Source organism: Hylobates moloch, unplaced genomic scaffold (assembly GCF_009828535.3).
Source record: "Hylobates moloch isolate HMO894 unplaced genomic scaffold, HMol_V3 SCAFFOLD_13, whole genome shotgun sequence".
NCBI lineage: Eukaryota > Metazoa > Chordata > Mammalia > Primates > Hylobatidae > Hylobates > Hylobates moloch.
Genome location: NW_026652288.1, coordinates 56,753,765 through 56,774,911, shown reverse-complemented (window position 1 = coordinate 56,774,911; position 21,147 = coordinate 56,753,765). Strand labels below are relative to the sequence as shown.

The 21,147-nt window shown below is 38.7% G+C and overlaps 1 protein-coding gene across 23 annotated transcripts in view; it reads right to left on the bottom strand.

The window, feature by feature from the left end:
• PPHLN1 (periphilin 1) overlaps nt 1-21,147 on the bottom strand; it is a 213,014-nt gene that overhangs the window by 101,648 nt on the left and 90,219 nt on the right. For 13 of the 23 annotated variants that reach the window (XM_058426506.1, XM_058426508.1, XM_058426507.1 and 10 more), the window contains exon 2: nt 11,683-11,774. In XM_058426506.1, coding sequence (XP_058282489.1) covers nt 11,683-11,774 — 92 coding nt within the window. Of the gene's footprint in view, nt 1-11,682; nt 11,775-15,850; nt 15,894-21,147 lie in introns of all 23 variants that reach the window. The other 10 variants (XM_058426509.1, XM_032173743.2, XM_058426513.1 and 7 more) reach the window with 1 other exon arrangement.

Sequence of the window (21,147 nt, the reverse complement as noted above, 5' to 3'; positions counted from 1 at the left end):
CCTACACCTCCTAGGTTCAAGTGATTCTCCTGCCTCAGCCTCCCGAGTAGTTGGGATTACAGGTGCATGCCACCATGCCCAGCCAATTTTTTTGTATTTTTAGTAGAGACAGGATTTCACCGTATTGGTCAGGCTGGTCTCGAATTCCTGACCTCAAGTAATCCATCTGCCTATGCCTCCCAAAGTGCTGGGATTACAGGTATGAGCCACCGTGCCCGCCCCTTTCAAAAGATTATATTGTTGAAATTCAAACAGTATTTTTATTACCTGCATTGCCAGACATGAATACAAATAACAACACTGAAATTCTTATGCAAATCTTACATTAAGCTGTAAACATGTAACTTTCCTTTCTATATGCTAACATAGGTACACAGACGTAAGGTAGTACTGAAATGTTTGGAACCTCCATTTTAGAAAGATATTGGCAAAAAGTCAATTTAAAAATGGACAAAGACCATAAACAGGCATTTCTCCAAAGAAGACATAAAAATGGCCAGCTCCCCAGCTGTAGGCAGCTTCCTAGGTCGCCTTATACCTAAGCAAGCACTACACTGCTGCGAGAACAGTAGCCAATAGCTGATTGGCATTCTGGCCCTGGTTCATGCCAACTCTATGTTGACTACACCAGGATGCTAGCATAGTTGAAAAAAAAAAGGCCAGCTGGGCGCAGCTGCTCACACCTGTAATCGCAGATACTTGGGAGGCTAAGGTGGGAGGATCCCTTGAGCCTAGGAGTTCAAGGCTGCAGTGAGCTGACTGGTGACTGCACTCCAGCCTGGGAAAACAGAGTGAGACGCCATGTCCAAGTAATAATAATTTTATTAAAAAAAGGTGCTTGACATCACTAACCATAGGGAAAATGCAAATTAAAACCACTACGAGATACCCCCTCACACCCTTAGGGATGGCTATGGTCAGAAAGACAAGAGATAACAAATGTTGGCGAGGGTATGAGGGAAAGAGAACCCTAGTACATTGTTGGTGGGAATGTAGATTGGTACAGCCATTATGGAAAACAGTATGGAAATTCCTAGAGAAAGTAAAAATAAAACTACCACATGACCCAGTGATCCCTCTTCTGGGTATACTGTATACCCAAAGGCGATGAAATCACCACCTGTTCAAGATATTCACACTTCCATGTTCATTGCAGCATTATTCACAATTGCCAAATTTAGAAACAACTTAAGCTCCCATGGATGAACAAATGGATCAAGAAAATCTGGTATATAAATATATTAGTGGAATATTATTCATCCTTATAAAAAGAGGGAGATACTGCTATTTACAACACATGGATGTACCTGAAGGACATTATGCTAAGTGAAATAAGCTATATACACACACAAAAAAATATTGCATGATAATCATTTATATGTGGAATTTAAAGAAAACAAAAAAGAGCTCTAATACACAGAGACAGAGGATGAAACTGGTTACCACAGGTAGGGGAAGAAATGGGGAATGGTAAGTCAAGGAATACAAAATACATAAGTAAGATGAATAAGTCTAGAGATCTAATGTACAATATGAGGACCAAAATTAATAAAACTGTATTGCATTAGAAATTTTTGTGAAATATACAAATTTTAGGTGTTCTTATCACACAAAAAAGTAACTATGTGGGATGATGAATATGTTTGTCTCCTTCACTACAGTAACCACTGTACTATGAATATGCGCCATGTGTATCTGCATCTATATGTATCCCATAACATCATGTTGTGAATCTCAAATATACACAATAAAATTTAATGTTAAAAATAAGTAAACAAAAATTAAAAATGGAAAGAAAAAAGAGGAAAATACCTTGAAAAACAATGGCACCATAACATACAAACCAGAAAAAAAAAATTATGACTTATAAAGAATATCTTAAAAGGTTAACAGGGTCATTTTCAATTAATCAAAAAATAAACTCAATGGAGTTGAAACATTTCTATTATTTCAAATGCAGATATCTTGAATTTAAATATAAAATCTCAATTTACTCCATTAATGATATCAATTTTCACTGCTTCTGTTCATTAAAAATATCTACATACTAATATAGATATTAATATATATCTACATATTAATGGTTATATAAGTATCCTTATTAAAAAGATCAGAATTTTCTGCGGATGTTACTAGAATTTCCAAAAAATATGCATAGAATTTATTGGATTTGCTACTCCAAAGTTAGTATTAATCATGTTAGTATTAATGGTATGATCAGTAAGACCAAAAATAAAAAGTATATGTAGCTCATTTAAAATAAAAGGTCTATCTATTGATAATTTACCTACTCTGGCAGGATATTAAAAAAAAAAAACTTGCACATAAACTTAAACACTTTTGGAAAGTTATACTTCAATGAAATTTAAACTTTCAAATCTGTCATCATCTTATGGGTGAGGTCTCACCCTAAGATTACTACTACAAGACCCTCTAAGTGTGTGTAATAAGAATTCTTTGGTTTGCTTACATTAATGAGAATCTGGTCAGAATAAAATACCTAGTTTTCCAAATGGTGAAATGGTTTTGTTAGAAAATAATCAGCTACTTCTTAATTTGCCATACATTCCAATATAACTATCTGTTACAGGAAATGCTTTCATTTTAGTAAGTAAAAGCAACAAGTTAATGGTTATTTGATTTGATATAAAAATCTGTATCAAATTTTTCACACTGGCTGGGCACGGTAGCTCACACCTGTAATCCCAGCACTTTGGGAGGCTGAGGGGGGCAGATCAGCTTGAGGCCAGGAATTCGAGACCAGCCTGGCTAACATGGTGAAACCCCATCTCTACTAAAAATACACAAAATTAGCCAGGTTTAGTGGCACACACTTGTAATTCCAGCTATATGGGAGGCTGAGGCACAAGAACTGCTTGAGCCTGGGAGGTAGAGGGTGCAGTGAGCCGAGATTATGCCACTGCACTCCAGCCTGGGCAACAGAGCAAGACTCTGTCTCAAAAAAAAAAAAAAAAAAAATCCACACTGTTGTTAAATCTCATAATTAACTAGGTAAAAATTGTGTGAATTACCATGTTTCTTTAAAAATATTTCTTTTCCAATATGTCATTAAAATTTACTCATTTTAACAAAAAATCATTTAATTTAAAATGAAAGTATTAATATAAAAGTAAAAGTATTAAGCCCATCCCCCCCCAAACATTTTTATCTTCTAGCAACACATGTTGAAATACTTATTGACATTTTAAGTGTGGTATCATGGTTTTACTTCAAAATAATCTAGGAGGGAAGAAAGTGGTAGAAGCATAGACAAAACAAGATTGGCAATGAAACTGATAATTGATTTCTCCTTTGGGTGTTGATCACATTAATGTGTGTTATTATATGCTTGATATTTCCCCTTATAAAACATCAAATAACAATTAAAACACACTAACCTACCAAAGAAATAAGTAAATACAATGGTATATGTAAATAATCAATGCCATTATGTCCTATCACAATCAACTTACAATGCAAATGTAAGCCTACAAAACCTTTATTGGTCTTACTTACTGCTCTATTCCCAGCACCTGGCACACAGTAAGCACCACATCCATAATATATACATTATACCCTGCTATCTCAATTTTATTTTACTTCTGGCATCACATGCTTTTTACAGAAAAGTACCATACAAACCATATCTAACTAAAATATTCTATTACACAGGCTGGTAGGCTTTTGCTTTCATAAGCTTGTGATTTCCTAACTCTGATCCCTACAGTCTATGACATGTATTTCTATTGTAGCACTTGTTGATTTATTTCACTCACTGTTTCTTGAATGAAATATTGGTGTTTCTGAGTCATTCCAACATCTTTTGGTGACAGTGGGTCAAAAACATGAAAACTGGTATTGACCCAGAGAGCTAAGACATCTTATTAGAGAATGTAGCCAAGAATTGATCACATTTCTTCTGAAAATAGTGACAACAAAAGAAAGTTAAGTCCTTGCAATTCTGTCAGCAAAGAAAGTAAAATACTTCTTAGGGCAACTCTACACGAGGGAACATTACTAAATCAAACTCAGCAAAGAAACACTTTTTTTACATTTCATGTATGTAATTTTCCCATTAAAAAAACTATAAAAAAATTGCACTCTAGCTAATAATACGTATGCTTGAGTAGTTAATGGGAAGAATACTGTTGTCCACAATTTACTTTGAAATGTATTCAAAAACACAGATGGATTAATAGCATGAATAAATAAATGATAAAGCAAGTTTAGTAAAATGTTAATAGTTGAGTCTAAATGGGGAGTATATGGATGGTCACTACAAAAATTCTTTCGACTGGCCGGGCGCGGTGGCTCACGCTTGTAATCCCAGCACTTTGGGAGGCCGAGGCGGGTGGATCACGAGGTCAGGAGATCGAGACCACGGTGAAACCTCATCTCTACTAAAAATACAAAAAATTAGCCGGGCGTGGTGGCGGGCCCTTGTAGTCCCAGCTACTCGGAGAGGCTGAGGCAGGAGAATGGCGTGAACCCGGGAGGCGGAGCTTGCAGTGAGCCGAGACCGCGCCACTGCACTCCAGCCTGGGCGACAGAGCAAGACTCCGTCTCAAAAAAAAAAAAAATTCTTTCGTCTGATGTATGTTTGAAAAATTCCATAATAAAATATTGGGAAGTTGTACTTACATGGGAAAATTTACATGAACACTGATGACTGTATAAAACAGTAATAATATGTGGGGCATAAAAAGAACAAAAATTTAAATATGCCTGTGAAGATTTTGAATAAAAGTGTTTCATGAAATAAGAATGGAAAGAAAAAATATTTCAACATTAACACATTTTAAACAATGTTATATGGAATATGTATATAACTGAATTACTAAATTAAGTAGACTTGACTGTCAAGTTGGTCAAAAGAAAAATTTCTGGATTATGGTTTGAGTACATTTACATTTGAGAACAGGTGGAACTGATATGCATCCCATCTATTCCCTACTAAGGCTCAGATATTAACAAAATCATGTTCTGGATTTACTAAAGGATTTATTTTTGATTGGTCAAACCCTCTAGGAGAGAGAAATAAACAATGACAAGAATTATAAAAAAGATTCAATTAATCTAAGGAAGTAAATATTGTTATTCAACTACTTAATTACAAAAACTCATTATGTAACTCAAATTTACCACAAATGTGACAGAAAAATAACGTGTTGCTGCTCTTGACATCACTACTAGTCAATATTGTTCTCCCTGCTGCTGCCAAAACCAGAAAAATATTTTAATGGGAAATAATGTATTTGTTAAAGAAACAGAAAAATGAAGCAGGGATAAGCAGATAGGACTGCTTCAGCCCCAGCTCTGCTGTAATTGCCCAGAATATAAACTGCTAGTGCTCTGATCCTAATTTCCAAACTTTATAACTTTTAAAAATTCTGAAACTGGAACTTCTCTCCCATTTTCAAATAAGCTAATGAAAAAATGACATTTTATGTTGCAGCTTCATTAAAATGTTCCATATTACCTATCTGTTCCCCAACAGGCTAAGAAGCTGGACCCTCATAAGTGGAAGTTTACATGTATTTAAAAGCCATTCTGGGCCGGGCATGGTGCCTCATGCCTGTAATCCCAACAATTTGGGAGGCCAAGGTGAGAGGATCGCTTGAGCCCAGGGGTCTGAGGCTGCAGTGAGCTGTGGCTGCTCCACTGCACTTCAGCTAGGTGACATAGCAAGACCCTGTGTGTATGTACGTATGAATGAATGAATGAATAAATAAATAAATAAATGCCATTCTGTCACAAAACTTGATAAAGGTTAAGAAATCAGATAACTAAGCTCATAGAAATTATAGGTTTAAAGACAGAAAGCATGCTTTAAAAACAAGAGCTTTACAGGTATCTAGAAGTGTAGATATTCTGTGATGATTGATTTCCTTCCTATAGAGGCAGCATATATATTTACATACAAAGTCTCTGTAGTGCACTTCTTTGAACTTTAGTCTTCTACCTATCTACCCAAGTTTAAGGCCAAATAAAAAGTTCTGTGAAAGCCCCTTATAGAAGTGACTTACTATTTACACATAAAGAATTTAAAAGCATACCATAAAGTGCTAAAATACTGACTGGTACATTTGTTAAGCTGTACATTGAGGATAAGATTGCCCAAACTCAAATTAAGTATAATTTAACATCAAAACCGAAGTATATCAGTGTTCAATTGTCTTTTCCTGTTTATCAAGGCTAGAAACTCAGAAAACAGCTGCTTTTATTAATGAGGTCATACTACTACAGAAGGTACCTTACCTTCCCAACAGTCACCATTTCACGTTGCACTTTATATCACATCTAGTAGTTCCTCAAATACATTTCTTTTGTATCAGAATTCATCATAAATGGGGCAAAGGGTGTACTAAGAAAAAAGGGAGAAGTCAGGCACAATGGCTTACGCCTGTAATCCCAGCACTTTGGGAGGCCGAGGCGGATCACCTGAGGTCAGGAGTTCGAAACCAGCCTGGTCAACATGGCAAAACCCCATCTCTACTAAAAATACAAAAAATAGCCAGGCGTGGTGGCGGGCGCCTGTAATCCCAGCTACTCGGGGAGGCTGAGGCACAAGAATCGCCTGAACCTGGGAAGCAGAGGTTGCAGTGAGCTGAGATCATGCCACTGCACTCCAACCTGGGCGACAGAGCAAGACTCCGTCTCAAAAAAGAAAGAAAAAGAAAAAAAGAGAGAGAAATGCAGTAAAATTGTTTTTTGATAAAGAATAGGATTCAAATATATAAAACAAAATAAAATGTTACCTTCCTCTATTCCAAGCACTAATGATAATGGGTTATCAACTTAAATAGTTTTATATTTTGAAAAAAAAATCTGCCTTTTCAAAACTTTTGAGGTATGATATACATACAAAGAAGTGTACAAATCACAAATGGATAAATTTTCACAAGGTGTAAGTACCACCCAGATTAAGAAAGAGAACATTCCCAGCACAGCATAATTGTTCATTGTGCAGTCTCCCAGTCACTATTTCCTCTTCCCAAAAGAAACCACTTTCCCAGCTAGTTTCACTTGTTTTGGAATGTTACATAAAATGAAACATGCAGAATAAACTCTTGTGACTGACTTCTTTCTTTTAATATTGTATTTGTGAAGTTTATCCATGTTGTTGAACATGGCAGTAGCCCATTTATTCTCATTGGTGTATAATTTAAACAATTAATCAATTTTACTGTTGGACATCTGGTTTGTTGCCAGTTTGAAGCTCTTACAAATAATGCTTCTTATGAACTTTCTTATATACATCAATATGATATGCTAATACGGTTTTTAAAATAACTAGATTATCTAAGCAAATATTTTTAAACTTTTTTTTTTTTTTTTTTTTTTGAGACAGGATCTCTCCCTCTGTTGCCCAGGCTTCAATGCAGTGGCACAAAACACAGCTCACTGCAGCCTCAACTTCCTGGGCTCAAGCAATCCTCCTGCCTCAGCTTCCCAAGTAGGTGGGACTACAGGCATGCACCACTATGCATGGCTAATTTTTAAAATTTTTTGTAGAGACGGTCTCACATTGTTGCCCAGGCTGGTCTCAAACTCCTGGGCTCAAGTGATCCTCCTACCTCAGACTCCCAAAGTGCTCAGATTATAGGCATGAGCCACTGTATTCAGTCTTAAACATTTAATAAGTTATATTTTTATTAAAGTAAGAAAGTTAACTATTTACATTTCTAGTTCAGCTACTTTAACCCAAAGATTCAGTGGGTCCATTAAATGAGATGTGAACACAAAATTACTTTTTTCGACTAACTTCAGATAGTAACAACAGCGGTGGATGTATCTGTGACTTTGTTACCAAAAGAAATCACAGATAATTTTATACCATGTTACATCTAGCTGTTACACGTATTGCAAAATATCATTTGTAACACTCATCACTACTAGCTTTTGATATTTAATGACCTACTAAAGAACTATGTCTATTACTATTTCACAAATTTGGTTTTTAATAGTTTGATAATCATTCTCAAATGTAAGTGCACTTAGTTCTGTGCATTTTATTTACAGGTTTAAAAATGTTATTCTGAGAAGGGATCCATAGGCTTCACCAGATTGCTAAAGGGATCCATGGCACAAAAAAAGGTTAAGAATCTATGCTCTATTTAACTAAGATGCAGGTGTAACACAGAAGGCATAGGTGATAATTTTCAAGAGCCATCTAAGGGGTACAATATATCGAGGGAAAGAGAAGGCTTTAAATTACTAACCAAAATAAGGCCAACTTCACCAGAAAAAAAAAAAAATGCACCTGAGTCTTGGGAAGGAGGGATATGGAAATACAGAAAGAAGGATTTGTATAAACTAGGAGAGGCTGATTGAGGGAACAGAAAGACCAATCTACTGGAACTGAAGAAAAAGGAGAGAAATGAACCTGCACAAGGTCTGGTCAGGTCCTGTGCTCTCAAAAAGAGAAAAACAATCTAGGCTCCTCCATGAGGAACCAAGCAGCCAGTTAACTTGAGGAAGTAAGGTTTACCTTTAGGCATTTAAGAGATAGCTGAATACATCTAGTCTGATTTTAAGGACAATATCTCCCTACCTGCTTGCTTCTGATAAAATTATTTTATGAAGGATAAGACGCCTCTGCTTCATATTTACACAAACACAGATAGTATTAAATGAAAATGTTTGGATTTGTTTAGATTTTTCCGCAATGTGCTGATTCATTAACGACTTCAATCACCTGCCATTTTTACCTCAACTCCTGTCACTATGACTTCAACTCAAATACATCTGTATTTTTTAAATTCTGCATGTAAGAATCACTTGAACTTTTAAACAATACTGAGGTCCACATCACACCCACAGAGACGATAATTTAATTATCTAAGACGGGGCCCATACAGTGTTACTAAAGAGCTCTCTAGGAAATTTTAATGTACAACAAGGATTGAAAGCTTCTGATCTAAATCATAAATCTAAAGTCTATCCTAATAGCTTCATTGCTCTCAACTCCAATTAACTTACACTAGCTCTCTATTCTCATTGTCACACACTGAACTTCACTCAAAACTGTTCCATCGTGGAAACCCCACACTCTGAAATACCGATTGCTTATCTTTCTACCACACCAAAGCCTTCCCTAAGCCTTTCCCGTCCCTCAACCACTCATTTCTTTCAATCTCCTGTCCCTCTCAGCCTCACTCTCTTTCTTTATCAGCGCATACCAAATGGTGTATTACTTCAATAATTCTCTGGGTCAGCACCTTCAACATCCTTCTCCCCTGGGTCCACTACTCATCTTACAATCTTAAATCGATATAATAACCTGCTTTCCCCAGCCCCAAAGTAATAAAGCACACAATCCTACAGACTGGGGCCCAGTTGATGGCATAACCACACAGAAAACCCTTTTAAGTATCTTCAAAACACAGAATTTAAAATTCCTAATGTGGCCGGGAGTGGTGGCTGACACATGTAATCCCAGCACTTTGAGAGGCCAAGGTGGACAGATCACTTCAGGCCAGGAGCTCGAGACCAGCCTGGCCAACACGGCAAAACCCCGTCTCCACTAAAAATACAAAAATTAGATGTGGGTGCAGTGGCAGTGGCTCATGCCTGTAATCCCAGCACTTTGGGAGGCTGAGAGGGATCGATCACTTGAGGTCAGGAATTCGAGACCAGCCTGGCCAACATGGTGAAACCCCATCTCTACTAAAAATACAAAGATTAGCCAGGCGTGGTGGCTTGTGCCTGTAGTCCCAGCTACTCAGGAGGCTGAGGCAGGAGAATCACTTGAACCCAGGATGCAGAGGTTGCAGTGAGCCAAGATTGTACCACAGCACTCCAGCCTGGGCAAGAGAGTTAGACTCCATCTCCAAAAAAATAAATAAATAAATAAAATTTTAAAAAATAAAAAAATGAAAAAATAGCCAGGCATGGTGGCATGCAATCCTAGCTACTCAGGACGCTGAGGCACAAGAATTGCTTGAACCCGGGAAGTAGAGGACGTAGTGAGCCAAGATCGCACCACTGCACTCCAGCCTGGGCTACAGAGTAAGACTGCTTCAAAAAAAAGAAAAGAGGCCAGGCGTGGTGGCTTATGCCTGTAATCCCAGAACTTTGGGAGGCCAAGGCGGGCAGACCACCTGAGGTCAGGAGTTCGAGACCAGCCTGGTCAACATGGTGAAACCCCATCTCTACTAAAAATACAAAAATTACCCAGGTGTGGTGGTGGGCGCCTGTAATCCCAGCTACTCAGGAAGCTGAGACAGAAGAATCACTTGAACCCAGGAGGTGGATGTTGCAGTGAGCCGAGACTGCACCACTGCACTCCAGCCTGGGCGACAAGAGTGAATGAGCCAAGACTACACTATTGCACTCCAGCCAGGGTGACAGGAGTGAAACTCCATCTCAAAAAAAAAAAAAAAAGAAAAAGAAAAAAAAAAAACAACAGAAAAATTCCTAATGAGATATATCCTTGGCAGAGTGGCAGAGGGGAGAGGGGAGATAAAGAAAAAGTCATCCTTTTTCCCTACAGGTAAACTACAGAATAACCTTATCAAGTAAAAAATACAAATAAAAACAATGGGATTTTTATTGAAAACATGAAGACTACAAATTAACCTGGAAATAAATGACATATAGTAATAATTAAGTCTGGCCATCCTGAAGTATAATGGGCATCTTTATTTTTTCCATCTTAAATCATTTTAAATCAACCCCAACCTGGATTGTAATTTAGGACAACGACAAGCCTAAAGATGATACCACCCATCTAAGTGGGCTATAGGATTAAATGTTACATAAGTAAAAAATAACTAACGTAGACATAAATATTTGTGGCTTTTGATGGTATATAATGAATCTATAATATATTCATATACCATCACCATAACCTTAGTCCCTTGGTGCTTAGAATGGGTCTGTGCAAAAGTTTAAGTTAGCTTTTTGACCTTCCCCAAACCCTCCTTTAGACCTCCACAGGGGATTCTGGGGAGTCAGTACACATATTCACTCAAATAAATATTGAGCTTCTACTACCTGCTAAGTACTAGATGTAGCACTGGAAACAGTAAACAAAACAGTGAGTTCTTTGGGCTTAGAAAAGGCTTGGCTCAAAATTCCCAATTCCCAGAGCAACAAAGAGACAAGAAGTAGGACAACACACCAGAAGCTGCCTGTCTGCCTGACCCTGAGCCTCCAGGCATTCTTACTTACCAGCCAGACTGCCTGACCACAGGACAGCACACCTGCAGGAATCCTAACAAGGGATATTAACATGTTTCCACTCCAGGAAGACAGTTCTCCTCTCTTAGAATGAAAGCCTACTTTTAGAATTTCATATATTCAATTTGTAACATTTTTAGGAATACAGAAAAAATAGGTTACAGCCAATAACAGCAGGAGCAGGTACTCAAATACTTCTTTGCTAACTGATGGTATAATCTTTATAAAATCTGTAATTTTGTTCACAAATTAAATTCAATATAAACCCTTCATTTAGAAATTTAAACAAGAAATATAAATACTAAGTTTTCTACTTAGATAAAATGTTGTCTTTTATTTGTGAACTTTTAACTTTTAAAAGATAAGCTTGATCTCTTTTGTAACCTACACTGGTAAATTTCTGACACTTGAAGATTTTGTTAACAGGCCTAGATTTGGTGTATCAAATTAACTCAGACACTAGGTTTTTGAATCATTCAATATGTAGGAGTAACTTACGCTGGGATGACTTCGAGGAGGTGCTCGTTCTCTCGGAATTCTTTCATATTCATATCGTCCCTCAGACCACATTTCGTCTCTTCTGTAAGCCACTAAAGAAAAAAAAAGAATTATGGATTTTATGACACTAGGAAGTAACAGAAAAGGTAAGTAAATGATTACTTTCCAACACAAATATTTTCCAGAGATCTTAAGAGAAAAAAAAAAATGAAAGTGACCAAAAGGAAAAATGTTTCTTCCAATTTTGAGATTTTCTTAAAAAAAAAAAAAAAAAAAAACACACACACGGAAAGCCCTATCTTCCTTTTTAGGCAAGACTATTTAAAGCTTCAAAGAGATTGTTGCCACCAATTATGGGAGGAAAATCCATAATACTTTAGACCACAAATACTTCTTCATTCTCCTATAGCAAAAAATAGAAATGATTCATTTTAATGAATAGTTTAAATGGCTGATCAGCAAAGCTATTCCTATTTCCTGGTGAATAGTTCACATAAATAACATTAGTTTTTTGCTTTTCTACAGTCTTCATTTAATATATATCTACTCTCTCTATGTTAAATAATGTGTTTTTAACTAAAAAAAGCGTTAAAAGAACAATCCTGCAAAAACACATTCAACAATCCCTGAAAGAAACCACTCCTGATTTTTTTAATGCTATAAATTTACTTTAATGCAAAAGCCACCTCACAAAATGTGAAATTAAAAGTTCTGTCAACATTTTTCAGGTTTGGGATTCAGAGAAAGGGGGGTGGGAGGGTGTATTCTTTTCATAAATGCTTCCTACTTTGAGGAAGGTGAATATGGTGTTATAGAATTCAAGGGTATATAGCCACAAGAAGAGATGAAAATAGAAACTGTGGCCGGGCGCAGTGGCTCACGCCTGTAATCCCAGCACTTTGGGAGGCCGAGGCGGGCGGATCACGAGGTCAGGAGATAGAGATCATCCTGGCTAACACAGTGAAACCCCGTCTCTACTAAAAATACAAAAAATTAGCCAGGCGAGGTGGCGGGCGCCTGTAGTCCCAGCTACTTGGAGAGGCTGAGGCAGGAGAATGGCGTGAACCCCGGGGGGCTGAGCCTGCAGTGAGCCGAGATCGCGCCACTGCACTCCAGCCTGGGGGACAGCGAGACTCTGTCTCAAAAAAAAAAAAAAAAAAAAAAGAAACTGAACAGACAAAAGACAAGGTAAACAAGGCAAACAAGAGAAGATGAGAATAGGGTACGGGAAAAGAGACCATTTATATGAAATGGCAATACTATAAATCAGAAGTTGGCAAATTTTTCTGCAAAAGATCAGACAAATATTTTCGGCCTTGTAGGTCACAGATCTCTTTTACAACTACTCAAATCTCTAGCCATAGACAATATACATAAATGTATGAGTGTGTAAATTGTATTTACAAAAACAGGCTAGCACTTGCAGGCAGTAGCTTGACAACTTCCGGAGTGGATGACAAATGGTTAACAGAGAAGAACCAGGAGAAAGTGAAGTAATCATGAAGCAAGTTCTAAGCCAAGAACTGTGAACCATCCTGATGTATAGAAGACCAACCATGAGCAAAAAACGAAAATGGTCCAGGTAGTAAGTTAGTGCCTTTCAGTACATAGAAAGTAGGGCACAGATATGTGAAGAAGAAACACATTTCAAAAAAAACTTAATGTCAAAAGATTTTTGGTGGCTCCTTATAATGCAATACTAAGGGAGGGGGAAACAGATAGCTATTCCATTTTGACAGTACAGAACAGCTATAGAATTCTAATGGTTCGGTTAGTTTAAGTTAAGGAAAAAATAAAGGCTGGAAGAAGGGTGCAACTTTTTTTTGATGTTATTATAGCAAAGCAACCAATTTTCTCTGTAAAAACATACCTATAATATTTTCTAATACAAACAGACCCAATATAATGAATTAACTAGCCAAAGATGCCTAGGAAATCTTTTTTTTTTTTTTTTGAGACGGAGTCTCGCTCTGTCGCCCAGGCTGGAGTGCAGTAGCACGATCTCGGCTCACTGCAAGCTCCGCCTCCCGGGTTCACGCCATTCTCCTGCCTCAGCCTCTCTGAGTGGCTGGGACTACAGGCGCCCGCCAGCACGCCCGGCTAATTTTTTGTATTTTTTTAGTAGAGACAGGGTTTCACTGTGTTAGCCAGGATGGTCTCGATCTCCTGACCTTGTGATCCGCCCGCCTCGGCCTCCCAAAGTGCTGGGATTACAGGCGTAAGCCACTGTGCCCGGCGGAAATCTTACTTTAAACTAAAAATTAACTTTTTTCAAAACACACATTCAAGAGAAAAAAAATTAGCTTTTAACATTATGCATGAATAAAACTGAATTCTCTGTCTACATAAAGACCTCATTTAATAATGTATGATTCCAAGCAATCAGTCTTTTAGGTGCAAGAATTATGGAAGCTTGAAAGGGAAGTAAATTGTCAACATTACTCCTCCTCTGCCACCTTTACTGAATCCACTAAAGGTTTCAGTCTAAAGAGTTAGATTTTATCCTTTTTAAGATACAGTACAGAGAAATAGTAACAGCAATGAATTAAAGTCAAATCAAAGGGGAAAAACATCAATAGCTATACCCAGAAGAAAAACAGACATATGAGCAAACAGTTCACAAAAAAATACAAATGGCTCTTAAAAATCTTTTGAAAAGATGTTCAACCTCCTTCAAAATAAAGAGGATGAAAACCAAAACTATAATGACATACTTATTTTCATCCAAAAGCTCTGCAAAAATCCAACTGCAGTGATGAGATTAAGGAAAGCAACATTTACATAGGTTAATAAAGGAAGTTGGCCAGGCGCAGTGGCTCACGCCTGTAATCCCAGCACTTTGGGAGGCTGAGGCGGGCGGATCACGAGGTCAGGAGATCGAGATCATCCTGGCTAACACGGTGAAACCCCATCTCTACTAAAAATACAAAAAATTAGCTGGGGGTGGCGGGCGCCTGTAGTCCCAGCTACCTAGGAGGCTGAGGCAGGAGAATGGCATGAACCGGGGAGGCAGAGCTTGCAGTGAGCTAAGATCGTGCCACTACACTCCAGCCTGGGCAACAGAGTGAGACTGTCTCAAAAAAAAAATAATAAAAATAAAAAATAAAAAATAAAAAAAGGAAGTATAATTGGTACAGACTGGGAAGAATTTGGCAATATTTATTAAAATTTTAAAAACACATATGCTTTGACCTGACAATTCTACTTCTAGGTATTCTTGTATACTTGCATAGCAAAGATTGAAAGGAACTTAAAATATCCATCAGAGGCCGGGCGTGGTGGCTCATGCTTGTAATCCCAGCACTTTGGGAGGCCGAGGCGAGCGGATCACGAGGTCAGGAGATCGAGACCACGGTGAAACCCAGTCTCTACTAAAAATACAAAAAAATTAGCTGGGCGTGGTGGCGGGCGCCTGTAATCCGAGCTACTCGGAGAGGCTGAGGCAGGAGAATGGCGTGAACCCGGGAGGCGGAGCTTGCAGTGAGCCGAGATTGTGCCACTGCACTCCAGCCTGGGCAACAGAGCGAGACTCCATCTCAAAAAAAAAAAATCCATCAGAATAGCACAAATTAAATTGCTGAACCAGTTACATTTATACAAAAGGAATATTTTGTATTCCTTTTGTAAATTGACCAATGAGTTATATTTATACAAAAGGAGTATTTTTGCAAACCATTTCAAAGAAAAGTAACCCCAGTAACAATATGAAAAGACTGCCAAGATACACTGCTAAGCAAAGAAAAGCACAGTAAAAAGGCCAGGTATGAATATATATGCACATGTACAGACTATTCCTGGGAGTAACAACAAGAGAATGCAACAGCAATTGCCTCTGGGGAGAACTAGGTAGCTGGGCAGAGGATGAATATTTTACTGCATAATGTATATATACTATTATGTATTACAAAAGTATGTAACTGTTTTTAAAGTTCCTGAAAATCATTCAATAAGCATAACATGTGAAGTGATGGTAAAAATGATGAATGTAAATTAATATACTAAAGGAGAATGTAAATAAAAATAAAGTTTTGTAATAAATGAGAAAAATAAACAATAAGAGTTCTAAAGAAATACTGTGTAGTTTAATACTGAAATATTAAAATTTACTGGTGTCCCACAAAAAATGTAACAATAACTACTATATTAAATACTACTATACTATACTTACTTGAGTCCTTTTAGGAATCAAATTTAACGTTTTCAACAATTTCCTGTAAGGGGGGGAAATACAGACGTAAAGAGTTGTGTCTGTATAAACCAACCAATATAGAGAAATAATTAAATCTTCATTAATTGTATAAATAGAACTCTCAAGCCAAACTCCCTTCAAACACACTCTTGAAAATAGAAGATATTATTTTGGCCACCAGAGGCCACCCAAGTTTCATAAGAACAAAATTATAATAAGAGAATTCTAGTCCTAGAAGTCTAGTCTAGAATTTTGCCAGTTGAGAGCTGGGCAGGTCATCTCTCTTATCCTTATCTCTGAGATTGTACTAGATGTTTAAGGTTGTTTTTAGCTGTTGTTGTAAACACTGGCTTCAAAATACCTCCATAGTTTAGTATGATGAAAATTACCATCTCCTATGGTAATTAGAAGACAGAGTACACCAATATCACCTTATATTCAAACGGAAACTTGCAATTTTCTTTTTCTTTATTTTCCTTAAAGGTCTCACTCTGTCGTCCAGGCAGGAATGCAGTGGGGCAAACACACCTCACTGTAGCCTTGACCTCCTGGGCTCAAGCGATCCTCCCGACTCAGCCTCCCTAGTAGCTGGAACCACAGGCATACCACCACCCCTGGCTAATTTTATTTTTTATCAAGTCATGGTCTTACCATGTTGCCCCCATGCTAGAACCTTGTAATTTTTAAAGGATTTTAAAATAGCTGATAAGTACAGCAAGCTTCCTAATTAGTGGCGTATGTTGTTTATGGTATTATCCAGGCTTAGGAAATTGACCAGTTACATTTATACAAAGGTGTTCAGACTCCCAGTGAGTGATCATGCTACCTGCCACATCATCACTACGTCTCCTCATATCAGTGCAGTTTCAATGGTACTCCAGAAAAGTTATCTAAGCCAACAAGATATGCAAACTGAAGAATCAACAGAAAAACAGAAGGACCCTATACATCACAATTAGGCAGAGAACAGAATTAGAACTCAGTGTGGAAAAAACAAGCTTCATTCAGAAGTGCACTAATAAATGGTTCTGGATTATAAAAATCTCTTTCTCTTATGCCATATTCAACGAAGACAGTATGTTTAATATACCATCATGGGATATTTAATTCCAGAAAGAAAAGAAGCCTTTCTTAGAGCACTCCACTGGGCTATCCAACCACTGTTATGTTAACTTCAACTGAGGGCTAAGAGGGTATGGAGGACTTGCACTCAAAGCAAAAGTGTCACGGAAATTGAGAAAACAAAGTCATGGGCAATATCCTTCTGTCAAACCATTAACACTGTGAATCCAAAGTCAAGATAATGGATCTGTTTTTTCATTTTATCCAAACTGGTTATAGTAGCAACTTAGGCTATAGTAACTCTGTATTCCAATCTAGTAAGTTTTCATTATTAAATACACTCAGGATAAATAGCTTCCCCTCCCCCCCGAACTCATTCCTTCGCTTTTTATATTCTTTCAACAACTATTGATAGACAACTAGGGTTACTGAACAGCAAAGTCACATTTGACCTCAAACTTTAGATGAACATAGGTCTTTGCAATGGCAATTCCCTGCACAGAATGTTCTTCTCCAGGTGTGGGGAAAAGAAAGAGAGATCGGACTGTTACTGTGTCTATGTAGAAAAGGAAGACATAAGAAACTCCATTTTGATCTGTACCATGGCCGGGCACAGTGGCTCACGCCTGTAATCCCAGCACTTTGGGAGGCCGAGACGGGTGGATCACGAGGTCAGGAGATCAAGACCATCCTGGCTAACACAGTGAAACCCCGTCTCTACTAAAAATACAAAAAATTAGCCGGGTGTGGTGGCACGTGCCTGTAGTCCCAGCTACTCAGGAGGCTGAGGCAAGAGAATCGCTTGAACCCGAGAGGCGAAGGTTGCAGCGACCCGAGATCGCGCCAGTGCACTCCAGCCTGGGTGACAGAGACTCCATCTCAAAAACAAAAACAAACAAACAAAAAAAGATCTGTACCCTGAACAATTGTTTTGCCTTAAGATGCTGTTAATCTGTAACTTTAGCCCCAACCCTGTGCTCACAGAAACATGTGTTGTATGGTATCAAGGTTTAAGGGATCTAGGGCTGTGCAGGATGTGCCTTGTTAACAATATGTTTACAGGCAGTTTGCTTGGTAAAAGTCACCGCCATTCTCCATTCTCGATTAACCAGGGGCATAATGCACTGCGGAAAGCCGCAGGGACCTCTACCCAGGAAAGCCGGGTATTGTCCAAGGTTTCTACCCACTGAGACAGCCTGAGATATGGCCTCGTGGGACAGGAAAGACCTGACCGTCCCCCAGCCCAACACCCATGAAGGGTCTGTGCTGAGGAGGATCAGTAAAAGAGGAAGGCCTCTGTCTCCTGCATGCCCCTGGGAACAGAATGTCTCGGTATAAAACCTGATTGTACACTCGTTCTATTCCGAGATAGGAGAAAACTGCCCTGTGGCTGGAGGCGAGATATGCTGGCAGCAATGCTGCTCTGTTATTCTTTACTACACTGAGATGCTTGGGTGGAGAGAAGCATAAATCTGGCCTATGTGCACACCCAGGCATAGTACCTTCCCTTGAACTTATTTGTGCCACAGATTTCTTTGCTCACGTTTTCTTGCTGACCTTCTCCCCACTATCACCATTTTCACAGTACAGAACAGCTATTCTGCCGCATTCCCCTTGCTGAGAAAGTGCAAATAGTAATCAATAAATACTGAGGAAACTCAGAGACTGGTGCCAGTGCAGGTCCTCCACAGGCTGAGCGTCGGTCTCCTGGGCCCACTGTTTTCTCTATACTTTGTCTCTGTGTCGTTTCTTTTCTCAGTCTCTCGTCCCACCTGATGAGAAACACCCACAGGTGTGGAGGGGCAGGTCACCCCTTCATCCACGTATCTGTGGAATTAACTTTCCTGCCCTTCAATGTTACCTTCTTTTTTTTTTTTTTTTTGAGACAGAGTCTTGCTCTGTCGCCCAGGCTGGAGTGCAGTGGCACAGTCTCGGCTCACTGCAAGCTCCGCCTCCCAGGTTCACGCCATTCTCCTGCCTCAGCCTCTCCGAGTAGCTGGGACTACAGGCGCCCGCCACCGCGCCCGGCTAATTTTTTGTATTTTTAGTAGAGACGGGGTTTCACTGTGGTCTCGATCTCCTGACCTCGTGATCCGCCCGCCTCGGCCTCCCAAAGTGCTGGGATTACAAGCGTGAGCCACCGCGCCCGGCTACCTTCTTAATGTCACTTAACTAACAGATCCCCCAATCGTGCTATTTTTAATTAGCACTAATAATCTAAGATACTATATAGTGTACTTTTAATACACATTAGTTCCTCACTAGTAGTATTTCTAGTGAGGGTTTAATCTGTATTAAAAGTACACTATATAGTATCTTAGATTATTAGTGCTAATAATAATAAAAAGCAGGAATGTCTACTTGTTCACTGATGAATATTAAGCTCCTAGAACAATTTGCACACTGTGCTCAGTATTCAGAGTGAATTAATATTCTAATGTTTCTATTAGAAAATATTTGAAATTCCAGGCCAGGCGCGGTGGCCCACACTTGTAATCCCAGCACTTTGAGAGGCCGAGGGGGGCGGATCACGAAGTCAGGAGATCAAGACCATACTGGCTAACACAGTGAAACCCCATCTCTACTAAAAATACAAAAACAAAATTAGCCAGGCGCAGTGGTGGGTGCCTGTAGTCCCAGCTATTCGGGAGGCTAAGGCAGGAGAATGGCGTGAACCCGGGAGGGGGAGCTTGCAGTGAGCCAAGATCGCGCCACTGCACTCCAGCCTGGGTGACAGAATGAGACTCCATCTCAAAAAAAAAAAAAAAAAAAAATCACAAAATACTTCAAATTCCAGACAACTAAACATAAATTTTAGAACATAATTAGTTAAGGTCATTGAAAAAAAAATTAAATGATACTGGGGCCGGGTGCAGCGGCTCATGCCCGTAATCCCAGCATTTTGGGAGACTGAGCTGGGCAGATCATTTGAGGTCGAGAGTTCAAGATCAGTCTGGCCAACATAGTAATACCCCGTCTCCACTTAAAAAAATACAAAAATTAACCGGGCATGGTGGCACATGCCTGTAATACCAGCTACCCAGGAAGTTGAGGCAGGAGGATCCCTTGAACCTGGGAGATGGAGGCTGCAGTGAGCCAAGATCGTGCCACTGCACTCCAGCCTGGCCAACAGAGCAAGACACCGTTTCAAAAAATAAAAAAAATAAAGTATTGTATTCTCTACTAGTTTCACAAGTCACTTGACTTTCCAACACTTTAAGGATACTTCTTTTATAAGCCCAAATGTACTGCACTAAACTTAGTAGGAGATCCCTGATCGTCCATTATAATTGATCAATTAACTAAAATTACACAAGTAAACAAAAATGCCAGATGTCTGCCTACATATAATATTTATAAATCTGAATTTTATTTCATATATGGATGGAAGCTAAGGCCTTAACCGGTCAGCCTCCTTCCAGTGTTTTACCCTCCATTTTACCCTAAAAAAGGATAATCAACTGTTAATGCATATTCATAATGTGAAGTTTCCAGGATCAAGAATCCAAGCGGTTTTTTATTAACCATAATAAATCCAAACTTCTATCTTCCATATGCCTCCTTCTATTATATCTAACTGTCTATTCTCCCCAAAAGCATATAATTATGCCTGTTTCCTTATTGTGCCACAAACAGACTAATACACTACCATGGAGCTGTTTATTTTCCAAACTGGATACCTTTTCCCATTTTCTCACTCAACATCCAACGGTCCATCAAGGCCCAATTCAAAACCTATTGTTCTCCACAAAGCCCATTATATAAACCCTACAGACTTAAAACAGATTCCAAACTAGTGACTGATAGGCCACATAAGACTTGTATTTGACCCACTTTTTTTTTTTAATAAAATTCTATTCCACTGACAACATTTAAAAACTGGCAGAGGATGCTTTTTTAAAAATGGTATTTCCAACTTTTTTTGAAAAAATTAGATGTTCTGGCAAAACTGGGATCATATTCTCACATAGCCACAATCAGCTGTAGCTGAGTGGCAGGTGACCCCTTCTACGGGTGAAGTATTCATTAACGTTAACTGCCTGATCTCTGAGACCGTACCTTCAGCACCTGCAATCGTTCAAGAAATAACTGACTGTCTTATGTGCCAAGAACTGTATTAGCTACTGGAGTTACAAAGATAAATGAGACAAACACAGTCCCTCACCGACAGTCTCGCTTAGTAGGGATGGTAAAGAAGCAATTAGGATACATGT